This window comes from Talpa occidentalis, unplaced genomic scaffold (genome assembly GCF_014898055.3).
Source record: "Talpa occidentalis isolate TD23 unplaced genomic scaffold, MPIMG_talOcc4v2.1, whole genome shotgun sequence".
In the NCBI taxonomy this organism is placed as follows: Eukaryota; Metazoa; Chordata; class Mammalia; order Eulipotyphla; family Talpidae; genus Talpa; species Talpa occidentalis.
The window spans coordinates 77,778,153-77,801,785 of record NW_026555331.1 but is presented as its reverse complement, the minus strand read 5'-3'; the positions used below and the strand labels follow the sequence as shown (position 1 = coordinate 77,801,785).

General features: G+C 34.2%; 1 protein-coding gene across 11 annotated transcripts in view; it reads left to right on the top strand.

Moving 5' to 3' along the window:
• SUGCT (succinyl-CoA:glutarate-CoA transferase) overlaps positions 1-23,633 on the top strand; it is a 793,244-nt gene that overhangs the window by 99,456 nt on the left and 670,155 nt on the right. For 10 of the 11 annotated variants that reach the window (XM_054692300.1, XM_054692297.1, XM_054692307.1 and 7 more), the window contains one exon: positions 15,008-15,151. The exons of the other annotated variant lie outside the window; for it this stretch is intronic. In XM_054692300.1, the coding sequence (XP_054548275.1) occupies positions 15,008-15,151 (144 nt within the window). The remainder of the gene's footprint in view (positions 1-15,007; positions 15,152-23,633) is intronic. 11 annotated transcript variants of the gene reach the window in all.

Here is a 23,633-nt window from a genome sequence, read left to right as displayed (position 1 = left end):
ATAAAGCTTATCATTGTTTAATTTCTCAAGCTAGTCCTTCCAGTACTATGTTGTGAGAGTGGTCATCCTTGTGTTGCGCCAGAACTTAGTAGAAAGGTTTTCAGTTTTTCACCATTGAGAATGATATTAGATATTGGTTTGCAGTAAATGGTTTTTAGTATGCTAAGGTATCTCCCAATTATCCCAAGCTTTTCAAGGATTTTCAACATAAATGGATGCTTTCCTAACACCTATTGATAAGGTCATATGGTTTTTATCTTTCTTTCTGTTGACGTAGTTAATTACATTGATTGATTTTCAGAAGTTAAGCCATCCTTGTATTCTACCTATGTATTCTATTTAATTATGGTGTATAATCCTGTTAATGCGTTGTTGGATTTGATTTGTTAGTATTTAGTTCAGGAATTTTGTGTTGGTGTGTAATTTTCTTTTATTGTGTGTTGTCTTTGTTTAGTTTTGGCATTAGAACAATGTTCACCTCTTAAAAAGGTTTGAAAGTATTCCCCCTTTTTCATTTTTTGGGAAGATTTTTAGCAAGATAGGCATTGGTTTACCTTTGAAGGTTTGGTAGAATTCACTTATGAAGCCATCTGGTACTGGACTTTTGTTTTTTAGGAGAGTTTTGTTTACTGTTTCAATTTCCTTGCTTGTGATTGGTTTGTTCATTTTTTTCTATTCTTCTCTACTCAATTTTGGAAAATTGTGTAAATCTATGAATTTTTCCATCTCTTCTAGGTTATTGAATTTGTTCACATATATCAATAGATGTTGCCTGTAATTATCCTCTCGATAATTAGTAGCCTGTCATTATCCTCTCGATTTCTGCATTTGTTGTTATTTCTCTTCTTTCATTTTAAAAATTCTATGTGTTTGATATTTCTTCCTTATTTTCTTTTGAGCCTTGCTAGATGTTTGTCTATTTTTATTTTCAAAGAAACAGCTTTTGGATTTGTTGATCTTTTGACTTTCTTTTTAATTTGTATTTCATTTACAAAAATGAGTTGAGATATGAAATCAATGAATGTGAGAGCTTCTGGAAAGTAATCAACTTAGACACATGTAGTATGTGTTCTACGTAAAAATTCATCTATAAATTATGCTACATTTAAATGTCAAGAGGAATTATATTGATCAAGTAATGAATAGCAATATACTAACCATGAGTGTATGGTATGCATTAGATATTATAATTTAATAGGTTGCTCCATAAATAATAATTTAGTTGTCTAGATCAGATACATACTTGAGGAAAATTAGAAAATACAAAAGTGCATTAAATTAAGTGGAACATTATGTTGCATATAAGAGAACCACAATAGAGAATCTCTAACTTTTTTCAACTTTTGAAAACTCTTAAGTTATATGATCCTAGAGGTCTGGGGTTGAGGAGTGTGTATATGTTTGTGTGCATGTCTATATGTGATATTGACAATGAGGTCAGTTCTTGCAAGCGAGAGTATCAGATGTGTGAGGGCAATTTGGTATGGTGGCAGTGTCAGCTGTTTCTGTTAGAACTTCCACTGATGGGGTACCTGTTATTCAATCTTTTATTCAGTATTATGTCCTAGTATTCCAGTTGTAACACCCTTGTGTTACAGGAAGAAAAAGGTGTTACAACAGGTGTTCTTCAAATGTGTTTTAAAAAAGTTAATTACTAAAATATTCTAAGTATTAATTATAGCTTACAAAGAGTTTGTTGCTGAGACCTTATCATTACTTGAAGAAGTAAAACAGAAAAGTGATTCACAGTGAAACTTGAAATGGTGAGATTAGAGTTGAACAATACCTGGAAAGGCGGATAGAATTGGGATGGATTAAAGCAGTCTTAGAGATCACAAAGTGAGCAAAGACAGGGAAGCAGGAAGGAATCAAGCTTATCTGTAGAAAAGCAACAGGCCAGTTATGGAAGAACTGAGAGTGAAGGTTTCAGAGCACTGGGGGGAAGTTGGTTGAAGCTATATACTTGGAAAACTTCAAGGTCAAGTAAAGAAGTTGGGATGTTATATGCTCGGGGTGAAGTTAGGGAGGTTTTTAAGAAGGGGAGTGACTTGATAAAAGCTGTTCTTGGCCCAGATATTTGGCCCAAATGTATAGGATGAATTAAATCAAATTTATAAGCAATGCTTCTTAGATATTTATCTCCCCTTTTAAAAACTTAGGAATCATAAATAATTACACAATGAAAAAATGCTGTTACACTGATGTTCAAAAGCACTGTATTGTAGTTTATATTTATCCATTTTTGGATATAATACATTCACCAGTACAATGAGAAACATACATATGTTGATCATACAATTTATTATCCAAACCACTACTCTTTTAAGAATGAAAGAAGATTTTTTATTTTTTAAAAAGATTTATTTATTTATTTATACAAGCACTGGGCACAGTCAGAAGCACAGGAGGGTGAGAGAATTAACTAGAGCCAGAGCAGGGAGCAGAACAGACAGACTGATGGAATACAATGCTGAGGGGAGCAGCAGGCTGGCAGGAGAGGTCTGCCAGGCCATGTGGGATCCTCCCCGGGGACCAGGGATCGAACCAGCGCTGCAGAGGCTGTGGGCAGCTTCGCAGCCCAGCACTTAACCACTGCACCACCGGGGAGGCCTGAAGAGGGCTTTTTATATAATAACATTGAGCATAAACCACCAGACTTGTTTTTGTCACTTTAATCTAAGAATCTGCAATGTCAATCTCCTTTCTTGTGTCCCTACTTCACTTTCTCCTCCTCAGAGACTATGCTGTCACTTTTCTTTTACATTCTTTCAGAAATCCTATTTAAAAATAAGCAAAATAGTCTCTCTTATGATTTTAAAAAAAGTGGTGATATATTTTCTCATTGTTTTTTAAATTCTATACAAATGAATATAATTTACATACAATAAAGATCAAAATCTTAGTTCAATGATGTTTTACAAGTATGTACACTTGGATAAATATCACCCAGTACAAGATATAGAATATATACATCATCCAGAAAATTTTATTCCAAGGTAATACTACTATCTCTTCAAAGTAAACATTGACTTTTACTATATAAACGAGTTTTACCGCTTCTTGAACTTCTAAATACAGAATACTTATAGTACATACTCTTTTATGCCTGGCTTCTTTCACTCAACGTAAGGATTTTGAGGTTTCTTCAATTTTATTTATCAGTTAGTTTTTACTGTTGTATGTTATTCCCTTGCATGAACACAACAATTTATCCATTGTCTGTTAATACACAGTTAAGCTCTTCCCAGTTTTTGCCAATTATAAATACAACTTATTTGAACATTCTTTTGAATGTTTTTTGTTGCACATACTCATTTTTCTTGGGTATATGCCTAGAATTGGAACTAGCCAATGTTCCAATCATTAGTTCTTTTATCATTAGTCATTTGGTAGAAATGCAGTAGTTTTTCATTGTGATTTGAATTTTAATTTTCCTGATATATAATAAGGTATATCTTTTTCATATGCAGTGTCTGTATTTGGATATCTTTGGAAATATATGTTCAAGTCTTTCTGTTGTGTTATTGGAATTTGGTCTTTTTTTCTTATTGATTTCTAAGATTTCTTTTAGTATTCTGGATATATTATTTGCCATATACTATAGTATTTGCCATGTATTACTGATATTTCCTCCCACTCAATAGCTAGCCTTATTACTATCATAATGATGTATTTGGATAAGAAGTTTTTTTTTTTTTAAAGATTTATTTATTTATTTATACAAGCACTGGGTACAGTCAGAAGTGCAGGAGGGTGAGAGAATTCACCAGAGCCAAAGCGGGGAACAGAACAGGCAGAAGGACCGAAGTACACTACTGAGGGGAGCAGCGGGCGGCAGGAGAGGTCTGCACACCATGGGGGACCCTCACCAGCGGCCGGGGATAGAACTGGTGCTGCAGAGGCTGCGGGCAGCTTCGCAGCCCAGCGCTCAACCATTGCGCCACCAGGGGAGGCCCAGGATAAGAAGTTTTATATTTGAAATCCTATTAATCATTTTTTTTTCTTTTATGGTTAGCGCCTTTTCTGTCTAAGAAATCCATGAGTGGCCTCAACTCATGAGAGCGTTTTGTTAACTTTCCCCTGTGTTGGTTACTTAGCTTTTTATTATGCTTCCTTCCTCTGAGAGATTTTTGATCTGGAGTCTGAGAATTTGGTCAATTAACCTATTTTTCCTCAGTGGTGTCTGAACAAGGAAGGGAAGTGAAGAACTGTACCATATGGGCAGCACCTCAATATTCAGTTTCGTTTCTTGACCTCTGCCTTTCAGAGCTATACATTTTCCCTCTATCCCTACTTGGTTGTTAATAGGACAAATTTGTATGACCTATGTGAAACAAACAAAACAAAAAGCAATATGACGAGGAAAGAAGAAATGGAGTGATCGAATTGTGCTTTAATATATCTGCTCAAATTTGTACTGGATTGATTACTTGGTTTAATTTGTTTAACTATGATTGTATGTATAAATTCAGTTGCAGTGACTGACATTAACACTGCTAATATTTATTATTGAAACTTATTTCATATTTTAGCAGTATCATAGAATTTATTTAAAAATTTAGTTTTACTTTGTTTTTCCCTCACTTTTGACCCTTGACTGGAAGGCATCTCAAAGAAAGTCTTCTGTGAAGATAATATGGTAAAGCAAAATCTTAATATTCCTCAAAAATCTCTTTTCTAAAACAGGATCCTAATAAGAGGTTCCACACACATGCATGTTGCACAAAACATTCACAATTCTAGTTTTTAAACAAATAGACAATGTTTCTTTTTAAAAAGTTAATTAAACTAATAAATACCAGAAAACTTTATTCCTTGAATTTTACAAATTATTTTTTATTGAGGTAAGATTGTTTAACAGCACTGTATATGATTTAGGAGTATAGGATGACATCTTTTGAGATATGTTATCACACCATACTCTCTAGTAAAGCACCAATAATCCTCCGCCATAGTTACTGTGTTCCCCCTCCACCAGTTTTCACTCCCTGCCCCCCACCAGTAACCTCAATTTTGCAATCAGATTTCTAGGATTTGTTTTGGTTTAGTTTTGTCTGTTCTTTTCTCAGTATTTTGTTTGTCACCTAGTACTTGTCTTTTTCCTTCAGACTTATTTTGCTTAGCATAATCCCCATCTAGTCCAATCATATTGTCTCAAATGGCAAGATTTCATCTTTTTTTATTAATAGATGAGTAGTATTGTGTGTGTACATATTATATTGTGTGTATGTAGTACATCACTATCCAATCATCTCTCTTTGGTACTTAGGTTTTTCCATAACTTCACTTTTGTAAATAGTGGTGCAGTGAACATAGGAGTACATATATTCATTTATATTTGTGTTCTTGCACACTCCAAGCTACTTTTGAGTGTGATTGCTGGATCTTAAGGTAGATCTCTTTTTAAAAATTTGACTCCAAGAAAAAAACCCTATACTTTTTTTCGTAGGGCTAGACTAGTATACATTCTCACCAACAGTTTTCAGTGGTTCCCTTTTCTACACATCCCCACCAACACTTGTTTCTGCTCTTTTTGATGTGGTCCATTCTCACAGATGTGAGGTGGTATGTATTGTTGTTTTGACATTTTGATATGCATTTCCCTGATAAGTGATGTTATGCATTTTTGAATGTGTCTCTTAGCCATCTTCATATCTTCATTGTCTATTTAGCTCTTCTGCCCGTTTTTTTAAACCAGGTTATTTTTATTTTTGTTGTTGTTATTGTAGAGTTGTATGAACTCTGTGTAGACCTTAGATATCAGCCCCTTGTTGGATGTACAATGAGAAAATATTTTATCCCATTCAATAGAGTGTCCTTTTATGTTAGAGGTAGTTTCTTTCACTGTATAGAAACTTTTAAGTTTGATGTTGGCCCATTTACTTATTTTTGCTTTTGTTTCCTTTGCTATTGGAGTCAAGTCCCCAAAGATGTCACTGAAGCCAATGCCATGGAATCTTCTGCCTGTGTTTTCTTCTATTTATTTCATGATATCAAGTCTCACATCCAGATTTTTATGCCATTTTGAGTTAATTTTTGTGTATAGTATGAGATTACAGTTTAGTTTTATTAATTTGTGTGGGGTGCTAGTTTTCCCTACACCATTTGTTGAAGAGATTTTCCTTTCTATATTGTATGTTCTTGGTTCCTTTGTTATAAATTAACTGACCATATAAGTGTGGGTTTATTTCTGGGTTCTCAATTCTATTACATTGATCTGTGTGTCTATTTTATTCCAAGATCATATTGTTTAGATGACTATAGCATTGTATCATAGTTTGAAGTCTGGGGGTTTGACCTCCATTCTTTTTTGTCTGCATTGCTTTGAGTAATGGGGCCTTTTGTAAGTCTAGCAAGTTTGCTCTATTTTTTGGAAGGCCATTGAAACTCTGATAGGGATTGCCTTGAATCTGTATATTACTTTGGGTAAGATGGCCTTTTTTAATGTTAAATCTTCTATTCAGTACATAAGGAATATCTCCCCATTTATTTGTGTCTTCTATTTTTTTTAACAATGTGTTATTATTTTGATTGTACAGGTCCTTCCCCTCCTTTGTTACATATATTCTTAGGTATTTCATTCTTTTCTATGTGATTTTAAATGTGATTGTTTTCTTGATTTCTTTCTCTTGTAATTTGCTGTTTGTGAATAGGGAAACCACAGATTGCTGTGTATTGATTTTGTTGCCTGCCAATTCACTGCACTGATGTACCTTGTTCTAGTAGTCTTTGAAGTTTTTTTCTTAATATATATTTTCATGTCATTTGCAAAAGTGATAATTTTAATTCTTTTCCAATTTGGATTCCTTTTATAGCTTTCTCTTGCCTAATTGCTCTAATTGGACTTCCAATATTATATTGACTAGTAGTAGTGAAAACAGATTTCCTTGTTTTGTACCTGCTCTTAGAGGAAAAGATTTCAGTTTTTCCCTATTGATTATGATGTTATCAATGAATTTGTTATGTGTGCTTTTTTACACTGAGATATTTTCCTTCTATCCTCATTATATTGAGTTTTTATCATAAATGGATATGGAATATTGTTAGAGAACAATTCTGTAATTTAATGGCGCCCAAAAGAAGGTAGGGGTAGGGCCTCCCCTGGTGGCGCAGCAGTTGAGCGCTGGGCTGCGAGGCCGCCCGCAACCTCTGCTGTGCCGGTTCATTCCCTAGCCGCCAGCGAGGGTCCCACAAAAAAAAAAAAAAAAAAAAAAAAAAAAAAAAAAAAAAAAAAAAAGGGAGGGGCAGCCACACACATAGTAGATAAAATATACTTCCAGCTAAAACAAGGTGACAAGAGACTTGGATGGACACTATAAAAGATTAGGGGACAATATACCACTCATCAGTATATACTCACCAAATGATGGAGCATCAAAATATGTTAGAAAATAACTGTCATTTTTTTTAGAGAGATATTGGAGAAAATGCATTGGTGGTAGGAGACTTCAATACACCATTCTCACTAATTGACAGATCGACAAGACAGAAAATAAACAGGGATACAATTTCCCTAAACACAGATCTAGAGCACATAGACCGAATAGGTATTTATAGGACACTGCACCCACAAATACATCAATATACATTTTCTCAAGTGCACATGGATCACTCTCCAGGATTGACTGGGTCAAAAAACAAACATCAACACATACATGCAGATTGAAATCATTCCAAGTTATCTTCTCTGACAATAGAGATATTGAATTAGGAATAAACTACAAAAAGAAAACAAGAAGATCCCCCATTACATGGCGACTGAACAACATGCTACTGAAAGGTTATTGAGTTAAGGAGGATATCAAAAAAGAAATAAAAAAATACCTTGAGACAAATGATAATGAAGACAAACCTCCCAGAACTTATAGGATACCCCAGGAGCAGTATTAAGAGGGAATATATAGCAATACAGGCCCACTTCAAGAAACAGGAGGGCCTCCCCTGGTGGCTCAGCGGCCTCTGGCGAAGGTCCCACAAAAAAAAAAAAAAAAAAAAAAAAACAGGAAAAAAACAACAACAACAATGAAACAACCTAATCCCTCATCTTCAGGAACTAGAAGAAGAAGAATAAAAAAATCCCAGAATAAAGTAAGTAAGAAAACTTAAAGCAGAAATAAATGAAATAGAAATAAAAATACAGTCTAAAAGAGCAATGAAGCTAAAAGTTGGTTCTTTGAAAAAATAAACAAGATGAACCTCTAGCAGACTCACAAAGAAAAAGGTGGAGAAAACGAAAATAAATAGAATTGTAAATGAAAGAGGAAAAATTCCAAGAGACAGAGCAGAAATCCAGAGGATGGTAAGAGATTAATATGAAAATTTAAATTTATATGCAAACAAATTCAGTAATCTAGATGATGGGGGACAAATTATTAGATACATACAGCCATCCAAGACTGAACAAAGAAGAAATGGAAAACTTGAAAAAAAAATTTAAAATTAAAAAAAATGAAAAAAAAGGAAATTTAAACAGTAATCAAAACTCTCCCCGTCCCCAAACAAAAGCCCAGGACCAGATGGTTTCACAAGGGAGTTGTACCAGACATTCAAAGATAAACTAAAGCCTAAACTACAAAAACTCTCAAAAAATTGAGAAAGGAAAAGATATTACCAAATACATTTTATGAATCCAGCGTCACACAAAAATCAAAGACAAACAAAGACAACACACAAGGAAGAAAACTACAGACCAATAATTATCATGGTTGAGAATATTCTCAATAAAATACTAACAAATTGAATCCAACACTGCATCTAAATGCTTATGACAATATGAGATTTTTTCCAGGGACACAAAGATGGTTCAACATCTGAAAATCAATGAACGTAATTTACCATATCAACTAAAAGAAAAAAAAAAGCACATGAAAAATTAAAATCGTACCATTCATTTTTTTTCTGACTGTCTCTTCTGGTGTGAAGCTAGAAATCAACTATGAGAAGAAACTTGAAAAAAAACCCAAAAACTTGCACACATGTGGAGACTAAACAAAATGCCTCTGAATTACTCTTGAGTTATCAAAGAAATCAAAGGACAAATAAAGACTTATCTGGAGACCCTCTGGAGAAAGTGAAGGGATGAATTACCAGATTCTATGGGATACAGTAAAAGTTATAAATGTAAAAGTTATATTAAAAGTAAAAGTTATATTAAGAGGGAAGTTCATGGCCATACAGGCCAACATCTATAAACAAGAAAAGTCTCATTCTAACCTAACATTTGAGGGAGCTAGGAAAAGCACAAATGAAGCAAAAACAATCCAGTGCAAGGAATATGAAAAACACAACTATGAACAGATTATTGCTCCCCTATGTTCATGGTAGCATTATTCATAATAGTCCATATACGGAATCAAGATTGATGCCCATAAGTAAAAACTGGATAAGGAAATTGTCCTATCTATACTTATGGAAATATAGTAGAACTACTAAAAATGATAAAAGTGACTCTTGGTACAATATTATACACTATGGATGGATATTAACTGAAATAAGTTAGAAAGTGAAAGACAATTACTGTGTGATATCTCTTACTTGTGGAATATAGATAACCAAACAAAATAAACGGGTGAAACAAAACAAAAATAACTATTATTATGGGATACAGTAAAAGTTATAAATCTCATGCTCAGAATGTTTGATAATGTGTTCAGCTTGATGAAAGGATTAAAAAGCATTTAAATACTTTCTTAGTGATGTTTTTTGCTTTCTGAATTTTATGAAAAATAACCTCCCTGTTTTTTTATTTCAGTAAATGATTACCTTTGAGACGGTTGTATTCATTTTGAGTTACTGTGCTTTGAAAACTTGTTATAATCAGAGAAGATTTTGAAAAGAATGGGTTAAGTTATTCCAGAAATATAACAGTGTTTCTTCAATAAAAGCCTATAGGGAATGGGTTTATTTGCCACAGATGAGGCAAAGAAATGGTTTGATTTCTGTTCTCATCTATATTTTAGGTGGAGTATATGAGGCAGTTATTTTATTGTTCATAGCAAGGAATAGAGGGAACTAGTTCACATCAGAGAAGATAATGTGTCGGAACAAAATCATTTTGATCATTAGTGTACTGAACATGGCAGTGCATAAAAAAACTGGTAATGCCGTTTCTTTTATCATGGTGGGGTGGAAAGATCATCAGTCTCTGACAGTTTTGACTTGTAATCGTATTCCCACTCAAAATCTCTGATCCTTGTTTTTTTTCATTTTTTAAAGTGAGAACATTCAGTATTACTCAGATCAAATGGGGTAATGTAGGAAAGCACTTAGGAAATAATGCTAACTTCTTTTTCCTTTCTGGTGCATGCTTGGAATGTACTCAATAACTGCTTTCCTTCTTCTGAAGACCTTTAAGGAGAGAGGGATAAACAACTCTTTTGGATGATTTGAAAGTTTACCTGCCCAGAAGCAAAAGTCAGACCATATGACCCTTTGAGTACTTTCACAGATTTAGGAATCTTTATTTACTGTTTTATTTTAGAAACTAAGTAATTAAATAGATTTTTAAAAGTTCTTTTGTCAAGGATGACGTATTTGATTTATACCTGTGATTCTACACTATAAAAATAAGTATGTAGAATGTCTTGAATTGCTATTTGAACCATAGGGAATTTGAATGGAAAGTTAATGATAGCTTCAGTTTTGAGTTAGCATCTTCCCTAGGAGATAGGGGCCAATCACAATCTGTATTCCAATATCTTCAAGGAAAAGTGACTATAAAGAAGGAATTTACAGGTTCCTTAAAAGGCAACATGCAGCTATGAGGGAATAAAAGCAAATAAGGTTTAGCTCAGTCTTAGTTCTGAACCATATCCTTTTCACCTATTTTTACCCTGACTGTTTATAATCATATTTTGTTGTAACTAAGGTACATTTTTTACATTAACTTTGGAGAAAATAGTTTAATTTTTTATCTTTCATTGAAGGTTCAAAGAGGATGTGACACCTGTGCTTTTGACATCAAAACCTCTAATATATTAGGAAGATAATATTTAACTGTGTAAATGCAATACTTTATTGCATTTAATGTTAGTTTTCTCTAGAAGTAATGTTCAGTTTATATACTGAGGATAAACAAATGCAAAATATTAAATACTTGACCTGCAGTCACAGTCACTGGAAAAGAACTTTGAACTTGAAAAAAACTCATATTTGTGCCAATAAATCAAAATTTCTGTTCTGAGGAATAAGGGAACTTGAGAGACCATTGCCAATTCATGGGATGCAATCTTATGAGACTTTCAGAGGTTGATTTAATATGGATTCTTCGGGACACCCATTTTGTGGTATACTGGAGTCTTTAGAATTGCCTGTTTAACTTTATATAATACATAAATTCCTTCTCTTAGAAATAATGAAGCAGAAACTTGAGAGAGTTATATGTCTTTATTCTTGAAAATCCTACAGAGTGATTCTAATTTTCCACCTTTTTTAGAATGACTGGTTTAAGTAATAAGAGATACTATTAATACGTTATGAAAGAAGACCATGTGATTTCTTTTTCACTGCTCAGTCCATTACATTCTGGTTTCCTCAGCTACCTGATCAATGAAATTGATTTTGTGAAGATTACCAATGACCTCTTAATTGGAAACTATAGAAGATGCTTTTGCTTTCTTTTCTCACTTTTATGACTTGATGTATTTTCTATACTATCTTCATATTCTTTTTTCTTTCTGTCTTCCACAATTATGAGTCTTCATTGGCTTTCTTCTCACAAATCTGTTCTTTACTTTTCTGTGTCCAATTCATCTGTTATTAGCAATGATTGTGTTCAGAGCTGTGCTTTTTTTCATAGTTCTTTTTTTAATTAATTAATTTTTTTTTACTTTTTTATATATTTCTTACATTATTTTTCATTTTTGCACAATGTATGCATTTTCATCTTGGCTATATTCCCTATACAATTGCACCCCCTTATTTTGACCCCAATCCCTCTTCTCCCTGCCCCCCTCCCTGTAGTGTGCCTCCGGTTTATAGTTGCTTGTTTATTTTGATTTTTTCTTTATTATAGTTATTCTTTTTCCTGGTCCCTTATTTAGGTTTTCTAAACTCCTGCTATGAGTGAGACCATCTGTTGTTTTTCTATTTCTTTCTGGCTTATTTCACTGAGCATGATCCCTTCCAGCTGCTGCATCCATGTTGCTGCAAACTGCATGAATTTATGTTTTTTGATTGCTGAGTAATATTCCATTGTGTATATGTACCACATCTTCTTGGTCCGGTCATCTATTTTTGGGCATTTGGGTTGTTTCCAAAGCTTAGCTATTGTAAATAGTGCTGCAATAAACATAGGGATGTGGGTGCCCTTCTGAATTAATGTTTCTGTGTCCTTTGAGTAAATACCTAGGAGTGGAATTGCTGGATCATATGGAAGTTCCATCTTTAGCAGGTCGAGGAATCTCCACACAACTTTCCATAGTGGCTGCGTGGGGAGCCTTCTCCAGGTTTCAATAGTCTTTATTGAAGTGAAGGTCTCTATTCTAAAATGGCGAGTTGGAGACGCACTTTCCTGGGCATGCTGTCTGCCCCAGCTGTGGATGCCCGCTCCCCTCTGGGCTTGGACTGCTGGCCAGGCAGGGCCTGTCATGGGGGTGCTTCCTAGCTCACCTCTGGCTGCACAGGGAGCCTTCTCCCGTTTTCAAGCAGTCTTTATTGAAGGGAAGGTCCCTATTCTAAAATCTCATAGTTCTTTTTATTTTATCATGATGTCTAATACTGCAGCCATCAGTCACATGTTACTAGTAAGCAGAGTTTGAAGGTTCCTCAGTCTACTAAATATGGAGCTACCATACCACCCAGCATTCCACTACTAGGCATCTACCCAAAGGACACAAAAACATTGATTCAAAAGAACACCTGCACCCCTATGTTTACTGCAGCACTATTTACAATAGGTAAAACCTGGAAACAACCCAAATGCCCCAAAATAGATGACTGGATCAAGAAGATGTGGTATGTATACACAATGGAATATTATTCAGCAATCAAAAATATAATATCATGCCATTTGCAGCAATGTGGATTGAGCTAGAAGGAATTATGCTCAATGAAATAAGCCAGAAAGAAAACGAAAAACATCAGATGGTTTCACTTATAATGGCAATATATGGGAACCAAATAAGACATCAGTGTAAAAAACAAATAACAGTACAAAACACAACAAAGCAAAAACAGACAATTGTAAATCAGAGACATCCTGCAGGGAAAGAGGAATGAGAGGGATCAGAGGAAGGGAGTGAGGAGCACAGGGGACTGTGGTGATGGTGCAATGGTGCCTTGGGGGAGGAAATTCTATGGGGACTCAATCTGAGTGGGTGGGGGGAAGCAAATATTTTTTAAAAATAAAAATAAAAAAATAAAGAAAGTGAAAAAAAAGATATCCTATAAGTGTAACATATATATTGGATTTCAAAGACTTACGAACAAAATCATGTAAAAATCATCATTAATAACTTAAAAAGGTTTTTACATGTTTGAATGATATTCTAGATATGTTATGGCAAATACAATGTATTATTAAAATTAATTGCATCTATTCCCTTTGTGTTTTAAAGTATAACTACTTTTTTACTTGTGATTTTTTTAGTCTTATAAGTATAAACTTTATTTATTTTAAATTTTTAGTTAATTTTTTTATTTGGCTTACATTATTGTTAATATTTTGGAAGGAAAGGATCTCTCCTCAAGTATCACTACTGTAGTACACCTGCCCCCAAATCAGCCATAGTCTACCATATAGTTCGCTCCCTTTGCTCGTTGTTTTCACCCCCCCCCCCACCACCCTCACCCTCTGGTGCTTCAGTTCTATAGTCAGCTTTCAAGGGTTAGTTTTTAGGCTTATCTTTAGTATGGTTTCTGTATATTCCATTTATATGTGACACCATCCAGCATTTATCTTTTTTCTGACTTATTTCACTTAGTATTGTCTTTTCCAGCTCCATCTATGTTGTTGCAAATGGCACAAGTTCGTATTTTGATTGTTGAGTAATATTCCATTGTGTATATATACCACCTTTTCTTGATCCATCCTTCTATTTATGGACACTTACATTGTTTCCATAGTTTGGCTGTTGTAAATAGTGTTGCAGTAAACATGGCAGTAAACATGATTTCCTTTCAAGCTAGCATTTTTTCTTTAAAGATTTATTTATTTTATATAAGAACCGGGGTACAGGCCACATGCGTGAGAGGGTGAGAGGATTCACGAGAGACAGAGTGGGGAACAGAACAGGCAGACTGATGAAATACACTGCTAAGGGGAGCAGTGGGCACAGCAGGGGAGGTCTGCTGCACCATGTGGGACCCTTGCCAGCCAGCAGGGATTGAACTGGTGCTGCAGAGGCTGCGGACAGCTTCACAGAGCTGTGCCACCAGGGGAGGCCCGCATTTTTTTTTTTTTTTTTCAGTAGATTCCTAGGAGTGGATTTATTGGGTCCATGGGATCATTTTTAATATTTTGAGACACTGATTTCAATGAGGGTTGGACAAGTCTTCGTTCCCACTAACAGTATTATTGGAGGGTTCTTTTTCTCCATATCCTTGCTAGCAATTGCTGTGTCTGGTTTTTTCAATAGGGGCCATTCTTACAGGTGTGAGGTGATACCTCATTTTCCCTCAGGGAAAGCCTCCTACCCAACAGAGAAAAAAAAAAATTACTGCTTTAACTCTCCTTAAGATTAACTTGTTTAAATTCAAATTCAACTATTTATTTTTGGTAGTATAAACAAAGTAAAATATATTAAGCATAACCTTTAGACATGTTTATAAATTGTTCTATTTCACTTGACTTGGGATAGTTCTGTTTATAGCGTTTTGGATAAGAAATAAGGTAGCTATAAATATATTCTTACTGCCAACAGATACTCACAATGATGTTTGTTGTATTTCTTATATGTGTACCTCATACATAACTCTTCCTTGTATTTGATCTTAGAATATTTGAAAAATCTTATGGTGGTTATAATTTTCAATTTTCTCTATTTTCTCAACCCAACCCTCAAATTAGGGTGGAGATCCAGTTCGTCCAGGAGTGGCCATGACTGATCTTGCCACTGGCCTATATACATATGGAGCCATTATGGCTGGATTAATACAAAGATATAAGACTGGGAAAGGACTGTTCATTGATTGTAACCTACTGTCATCTCAGGTACTAATCCAAATAATATTTTACATAGTTTTATAAAAATATGTATCTAGATTTACTTTTTCTGATCAAATCCTATAGTGACATATGCAAAAACAAAAAACCCAAACATCTGATAAAACCGCTATATGACAACAGCAAAAGTTATTGTTTTATTGAGCTTAGTTACTGTCATATTAAAAAAAATGCACCATGAAGATTTTATTATAATGTAAATATATGTTGTTAAACTAGAATCTTAAAGTCTGTTTATACTAAAATAGTTGTATTATAACTTGTGAAGCAAAAGTACAGTTGCTTCTGTTTTATTGTCATGTGAACCCTGTAACTTCTTTTGATCAGGGTTTCTTCACCATTTTTTTATTATTTTAAATTTCTGCTATGAGTGAGACCATCCGGTATTTTTCTTTTTCTTTCTGGCTTATTTTGCTGAGCATGATCCCTTCCAGCTGCATTCATGTTGCTGCAAATTGCATGAGTTTATCTTTGATTGCTGAGTAATATTCCATTGTATATATATACCACATCTTCTTGATCCAGTCATCTATCTTGGGGCATTTGGGATGTCTTGGGCCTTTTGAGTAATCTAGTGAAGTAGTTGGTTTTTTTTAAAGAATTATACTGTTAATGCACCAACAATGAGTTATGTAGGATTACAAAGGAATTCAAATATATTTAAATATAATTATTTCAGTGTAAAACGCAATTTTGTATTCTAATAACACTTTTACTTATATGTTAAACTTTAGTCTACTGCAATTTTGAGATATTATTGAGCATAAGTGATTGTTTTTAACCTGCAGTAACTAATCTGCAATAACTAAAATATAACATGAAAATGTGTATAATATTTATTTATGATTAAGTTAGATACTGCTAGTACTACTTTGGTTTATTGCCTAGTTTCATAATTATAGAAGACACAAAATTTTAGAGGTTGATAAAATAAAAATACAATAATTTTTTTCCATTCAGCTTATTTAGTTTCCAGAATTCTGTCAATGGACTCCAGATTAACAACTCCTGGTTTATACAATAGATAGCTATTAGTTATGCTATATTAAATACTAAACTGGCAGAATAATACTCAATAATTTTATTTAAAGTCTTTTTCAAATTGACATTTCTTTACTCCGTCAGACCCATATGCTATATTATATATGGGAGTTGATTTGAATAGACAATTTATCAGGGATAGAAAAAGAAAATATCTAATTTGTGAGAGGAGACATTTTACTGTGGGAAAAGTTACTTTATAGACCGAGATCTTTATTAGGAATTTCAGATTTTAGTGACACACATGGGAAATTACTTGAATCACTGTTTTTTTTTTCCAAGTTTTGGAGATTGTTTTTTCATTTAGGCAAAATTAAGTAGGTGTATGGAGGTAAAAGGTGAAATACTTTAGTTGTTTTTTTTTTTTTTTAAAGATTTATTTATTTATTTATTTATTTATTTATTTATTTATTTATTTATTTATTTATTTATTTATACAAGCACTGGGTACAGTCAGAAGCGTGGGAGGATGAGAGAATTCACCAGAGCCAGAGCGGGGAGCAGAGCAGGCAGAAGGACCGAAGTACACTGCTGAGGGGAGCAGTGGGCGGCAGGAGAGGTCTGCGCGCCATGTGGGACCCTCCTCGGTGGTGGCCGGGGAGCAAACCTGCACCGAAGAGGCTGCGGGCAGCTTCACCACCCAGTGCTCAACCGCGGCGCCACCAGGGAGGCCCACTTTAGTTGTGTTTTTAATAGTAGTTTTGAGTTACAATCAGAATTTTTTTTAAAGATTTATTTATTTATGCATGCAAGAACTCGGGTACAGGCCAGAGGCATGGGGGGGTGAGAGGATTCACCAGAGACAGAGTGGGGAACAGAACAGACAGATTGACTGAAGAGGAGTCTGCTGGGCCATGTGGGTTCCTCCCTAGCTGGGGATTGCTGCAGTGGCTGCGGATTGGTCTTAATCCTTTGCGCCACCAGGGAGGCCCAGTTTTGAGTTACAATCAGAATTTAATTAGTTATACAAAAGTGGTAAGAGAGCTTTCTTGAAATGAGTGGTTTAGAGCTCCTTAACAGAGAACTGTAAATGTTAGTTTTGGGTGAAAATAGCACTTTTCTTACTTTCTTAATTTTATAACTTTATGTAACCGGATGTTGGCTAATTGACTGCCAAAACTTGCACAGCTAATAAATATGGAAGCCAGGGGTTTCATGAATGTGTGACCTATGTAGCCACAGAGGATCATAGACTTAGTTTAAATGCTCTTCTATAACTGCCTTGATATTTTAAATACTTTTTCTTTTCTTTTTTATTTTGCACCAGCAATTACAATACTTATAGTAGCCAATCCTTGTGCTTGGACTCTAGTTAGGTGTCCTGATCTATACCTGATCTTACTTATATGTTGAGGGTTAACTTATATGTTATTCGTTTTGGATAAAATTCTTTGTGATGTGGAATTTAATTCCCTTTTGGCATAATAAAATGATTTATGATGTGAAGTTGTGTGTTGTTTGGGGTGGGGTAGAGATGGAGTCACTGATAGGACTGTTTCAAAATGAGGGCATAGTGAGTGGGAACTCATGCATATACACAAATTTACATACATGCCAGTCATTTTCGGTGTCTGTGTATATGTTTGTTCTGGGTTACAGTGGTATCTTGAAAACTCAGTCCAGTATTTGCCAAATAGCAGGCTTCCCATTTTTTTTTTTAAATACGTGGGTCTGTTTTATCCCAATGAGGTTTTCAGTCAGTGCATTTCTGACTGGTGGAAAGTTTGTCAAATGGTGATTGGTTGAATTTCAATCCTGGGTATGACTTGTGAAGTATAGTTTTCTTTTCCTTCTGGACTGTGGATGCATTGCTCCATGAATATTCCAACATGCAGGACTTCTCTGGTACCTGGCCCTCAACAGCCTCCTGGCTCTGTTGGTTAAAACCCAGACTTTGCATGACCCCATGTTTTTTTTTTTTTTTATCATTACCAATGGAAATGTCTCATAACCCTTACATTTGCTAGGAAAGATTAGAACAAGGTAAAAAACCAATGATATAGGATAAGTGCTTGATACCCGCTAATGGTTAGATTATTTATTTTTGACAAACATGATAGCAGTGATTTTAGCCTATCATGTTGGATCTAGCCCACATAAAGTTTGGTAAAATAATTAGTGTATTTAGGACTAAATAACTACCTTTTAGAAATAAACATATGCATTATTTTAGAGCTATGCACTTCAACATTTATTATTTTAAGTCATCCTCATAATAATCAGTTGAGGTAGGTAGGGTAGGAATTTTTGTTCCCATTTTATTTGCAAGGATACTGAGGCTAAGAAATGTTGAAATCCTTGAGAAACACAGTCACAGAAAGCACCCTGTTTTCTGACATCCAAATGGTTCTCCTCTCTCTGCTTATTGAAGACAAAAGCTTTCCCAGCGAGTGAAGGGCAAGCTTCAGCTTTCCTGTAGTGAAGCTTTAGGAGAGAGTGCAAATCGAGTAAGAAGCAGAAGGAAGCAAAATGCATTCAGTAACAGGTCAATATTCCTCCTTCCCCAAAACAGCATACAAATAGCTATAAGACACTAACAAAGCAGGCTCTTCTGGACCATTATCTAATCCTATCTAGAGCTAGTGAGTGAAAACTATCATGGAATTTAACCTGATAGACAAGTGTTTCTGTTGAAATATGACAGTTCTAAGTAAAACAATATTTGGAGTCATGGGATGACTAAGTATTTACTGTGCCCTAGGCTCCATGCTAGCTAGGCTTAGAGTGAGAGGGGACACATCTTCTCAAGATTTAGTTGTAGAGGAAGCCAAGATATGTGGTAGAGTTGGAGGTAATAGATAATTCTGTTATTCTCTGACATGGGCCAAGATAATTAAGGTCTTTATATGTCACTAGCAGGAAGCTAGCAGGTTTTCAGTCAGTGCATTTCTGACAGGTGGAAAGTTTGTCAAATGGTGATTGGTTGAATTTCAATCCTGGGTATGACTTGTGAATATAGTTTTCTTTTTTTTCTAGACTGTGGATGCATCACTCTATGAATGTTCCAACATCCATAATGCTTCTGTTTCTCTATAATTTTTGTTAGGTAATGATCTTATCAACTATGTCTCCATGGATATTTGTTATAACTGTTGCATTCAGAATAACCTGTTTCATAGGACAGTGATACAGATAATAATTTGTGTTGATGCCTACATGAAGTACAAGGATATTTTCATTCTTTGAATCCACTATGATCCAAGCTTTGGTTTCTTCATACTCTTTGTCTCTGCATAATTTCCGGCCTTGGAAGTCTCTTTTTTTGTCATGTGAGCTTCTCTAGCCTTGGGCATCTCTTTCTCTGACACTTTCTCATTTATTTATTTATTTACTTTCTTGTATTAAATCCTATTTTTATGCTCTCTGCCTTTCTCCTCTTCTCTCCTTTCTTTATTTTTCAATGTGTGGAAGTAAATTTGTAGCTGTTCTGATTTCAGATCTTACATATTTATATCATACCAGTCAAAAAAGTATCAGAATGTTTCAGTATCCCATGGAGAAAGTGGAAGTTCTCTTTCCTAGAAGTCTCAGATCATTGGACCATGCTAGGTTTCACTTAGTTACATAATCATTCCTGAACAAATTAATGAAGCCTGAAAAATGGAAAATGCTAATTTTAACCTGTGCTTTACAGCTGAGACTGGAGAGAAGTTATTCTCTCAAAGATTGGTATGGTTATTTTTGTCCAGAGGAAGGGGAAATGGGTGTCAGGGAGCCAATCAACAAATTTTCACTATACTATCATACTGAGTTGTTTTGAAGATCTGATACAATAATGCCTGTGAAAAAATCTTTGTAAATTATAAAGTATTCTACTGATGACTACTATTAATTTTATTAGGTTATTGAAAAAAATTAGTGTTAGAAATGTGCTGAGATTAAAAATTTGACATAATTATTTTATCACAATTAAGCTTTTCATAATAAAGAAATCTTGACTCACTTCACTTAGTCTTTTAAGATAGCATTCATACATTTTAGATTCCAAAACCAAACCACAAATGATTAAAATCTGCTTTATGCAAATGGAAGTGCTATTTTTAAATACATTTCAAAATAACATAATAGGAAACTTCACCTTTAAAAAATGTATTCATTTTCTTTTTTTATATATAAATGCTCACCTGCATTAAGCAGATAGCATTTGAACTTAATTTCAGCTGCCTGGAAAGTGATTGTGATTTCATACATACAGTGGTAAAAAGAGATTTTTCTATTCATTTTGATTGCATTACATAGGATGACAAATGAATGATCATAACATTCAATATCAGTTGCTAAAAATGAAATTTTGTGCTCTCTAAAAGTGTACAATAGACAAATTACACTTGATTTGAATAGTAGCTAATTATTAACTCAGAAATGATTGCCTCAACCACAACAAAACTATTTCATTGTAGAGACATGACAGTTGCCAGGATGTGGTTTGTAGTGGGCACCAAATTTTTGTAGTTTCAAGGCTGTAAACTTTTAACCCCTGTCATAAAATTCTTTGATTCTTTCTTGGTCTTAATATGATTTGAAGCTGTCATCTGAAAATTGTCTAACATCAGCATCTAAATAGTATTTTTATATGATATTGGTAAATAAAAAGGAAGTGGGTTTGGATGTGGTTCCAATTATTCTTTACTCATAATCTTCTATTGTGGTTTACAGAAATATCTTTTGGAAGTTTTAATATCCTTCCTGTACTTAATTGCAACCAGGCTTCCCTAATTACTATTACAAGTTAGTTTTTTAGCACCAAACTTCCGTAATTATTTTCACATATAGAATGTTTTGGCATTTTAATGTGATCATTCTTTCTCCATATTGGTTATTGGTTAGATAACCTTTTAACTCTCATTATTTTAGCACACTTTTATGAAGAAACTTTTGAATATCAAACAAATAATCTGAAGTACACCTTTTTGTGTCTTTAAATACACTTGTATTTCTGCTTTTCTTTTTAATTCTATGTTTATATAGTTATATTTTATGTAGGTTTATTTTATATAACATAAAATTCACCTTATTTCAAGTGACAATTTAATAATTTTTGTAAATATGGTAATTTTTAGTTAATTTTATGTAACCATTAGCACAAGTGAGCTTTTGAAATAAATAGTCACCTCTGATCTTGAGTGTTATTCATGAAGCTAGATTGGACCAGTTTTGAATAGGTAGAGATGTAGTACTGGGCTGATCATATGAATTCAGGAGCAATTGTGACTTCTGTGGATCTAGACATTTTTTTTTAAAAATGTCTGATTATTATTATCAACAAGACAAAAAATAAGTAAAGAAACCAAAGCTCTAAATAAGGACCTAGAGCAATTAGGCTTAACAGACATCTATAGAACACTAAACCCCAAAAAAACGGAGTACACATTTTTCTCAAGCGCACACGGATCATTCTCCAGGATCGATCACATACTGGGGCACAAGACAAACATCAACAGATACACCAAGATTGAAATCATATCAACCATCTTTTCTGACCATGAAGGCATCAAACTAGAAATAAACCATAAAAAGAAGGCAAGGAACTTTCCTACCTCATGGAGATTAAAAACCACACTACTGGAAGACCATTGGACTAATGAGGAGATCAAAGAAGAAATTAAAAAATTTTTTGAATTGAACGACAAGGAGGACACCAATATCCTAAATGTATGGGATGCAGCAAAAGCAGTAATAAGAGGAAAATATATAGCAATAGAAGCTCACATCAAGAAACAAGAAAGAACGCAAAGAAACAACCTCATCTCGAAGCTCAAAGATCTAGAAAAAGAACAACAAAAAAACCCCAAAACCAGTAGAAGAAAAGAAATAATAAAAACCAAAGCAGAAATAAATGAAATTGAAACTAAAAAAACAATCCAAAAGATCAATGAAACCAAGAGCTGGTTTTTTGAAAAAATCAATAAAATAGACAAACCCCTAGCCAGGCTCACAAAGGAAAAAAGGGAGAAAGCACAAATACACAGGATCATCAATGAAAGAGGAGAAATCACAACGGACACAGCAGAAATCAAAAGAATAATCAGTAACTACTATGAACAGTTATATGGAAACAAGTTTAACAATCTAGAGGAGATGGACAAATTCCTACAACTCTACAATCACCCAAAGCTAGATAAAGAAGAAATAGAACACCTAAACAGACCAATTACAATTAGCGAAATTGAAATGGTAATAAAAAACCTCCCCAAAAACAAAAGCCCAGGACCTGATGGATTTACAAATGAATTCTACCAAACATTCAGAGACGAATTAGTGCCTATCCTTCACAAACTCTTCCAAAAAATTGAGAAAGAAGGGACAATACCAAACACGTTTTATGAAGCCAACATTACACTAATACCAAAACCGAACAAGGACAACACAAAAAAGGAAAACTACAGGCCAATCTCCCTAATGAACACTGATGCAAAAATCCTCAATAAAATTTTAGCTATCAGAATCCAACAATGTATCCATAAGATAATTCACCACGACCAAGTTGGATTCATTCCAGGGGCACAAGGATGGTTTAACATCCGAAAATCAATCAACGTTATCCAACACATCAACAAAAAGAAATATAAAAACCATATGATAATATCAATAGATGCTGAGAAAGCTTTCGACAAAGTGCAACACCCATTCATGATAAAAGCCCTTGAAATTCTGGGGATACAAGGAACATACCTCAACATCATAAAGGCCATCTATGACAAGCCAACAGCCAGTATCATTCTCAATGGTGAAAAGCTGAAAGCAATTCCATTAAGATCTGGAACAAGACAAGGATGTCCACTCTCACCATTGCTTTTCAATATAATACTGGAAGTCCTAGCCAGGGCAATAAGACAAGAGAAAGACATCCAAGGAATCCAAATAGGAAAAGAAGAAGTCAAACTATCACTATTTGCAGACGATATGATATTATACATAGAGAACCCCAAAAACTCCACAGAAAAGCTAATTCAACTCATCAATCAGTTCAGTAAAGTGGCAGGATACAAAATCAACACGCAAAAGTCAGTAGCCTTCCTATACACAAACAATAAATCTGAAGAAGAAGAAATCAAAAAGACCATCCCTTTTGTTATTGAAACAAAAAAAATCAAATATTTGGGAATAAATCTAACAAAAGAGGTAAAGGACCTATACAAAGAAAACTATAAAACACTGTTAAAAGAAATAGAAGAAGACACAAAGAAATGGAGAGACATCCCCTGCTCATGGATTGGAAGAATAAACATTATTAAAATGGCCATCCTACCAAAAGCAATATACAGATTCAATGCTATTCCAATCAAAATTTCAATGTCATTCTTCAAAGAAATAGAACAATTATTGATGAAATTCATATGGAATCACCAAAAACCCCGAATAGCCAAAGCTCTCCTGAAAAAAAAGAAGGGAATGGAGGCATCAGACTCCCAGACTTCAAACTATACTA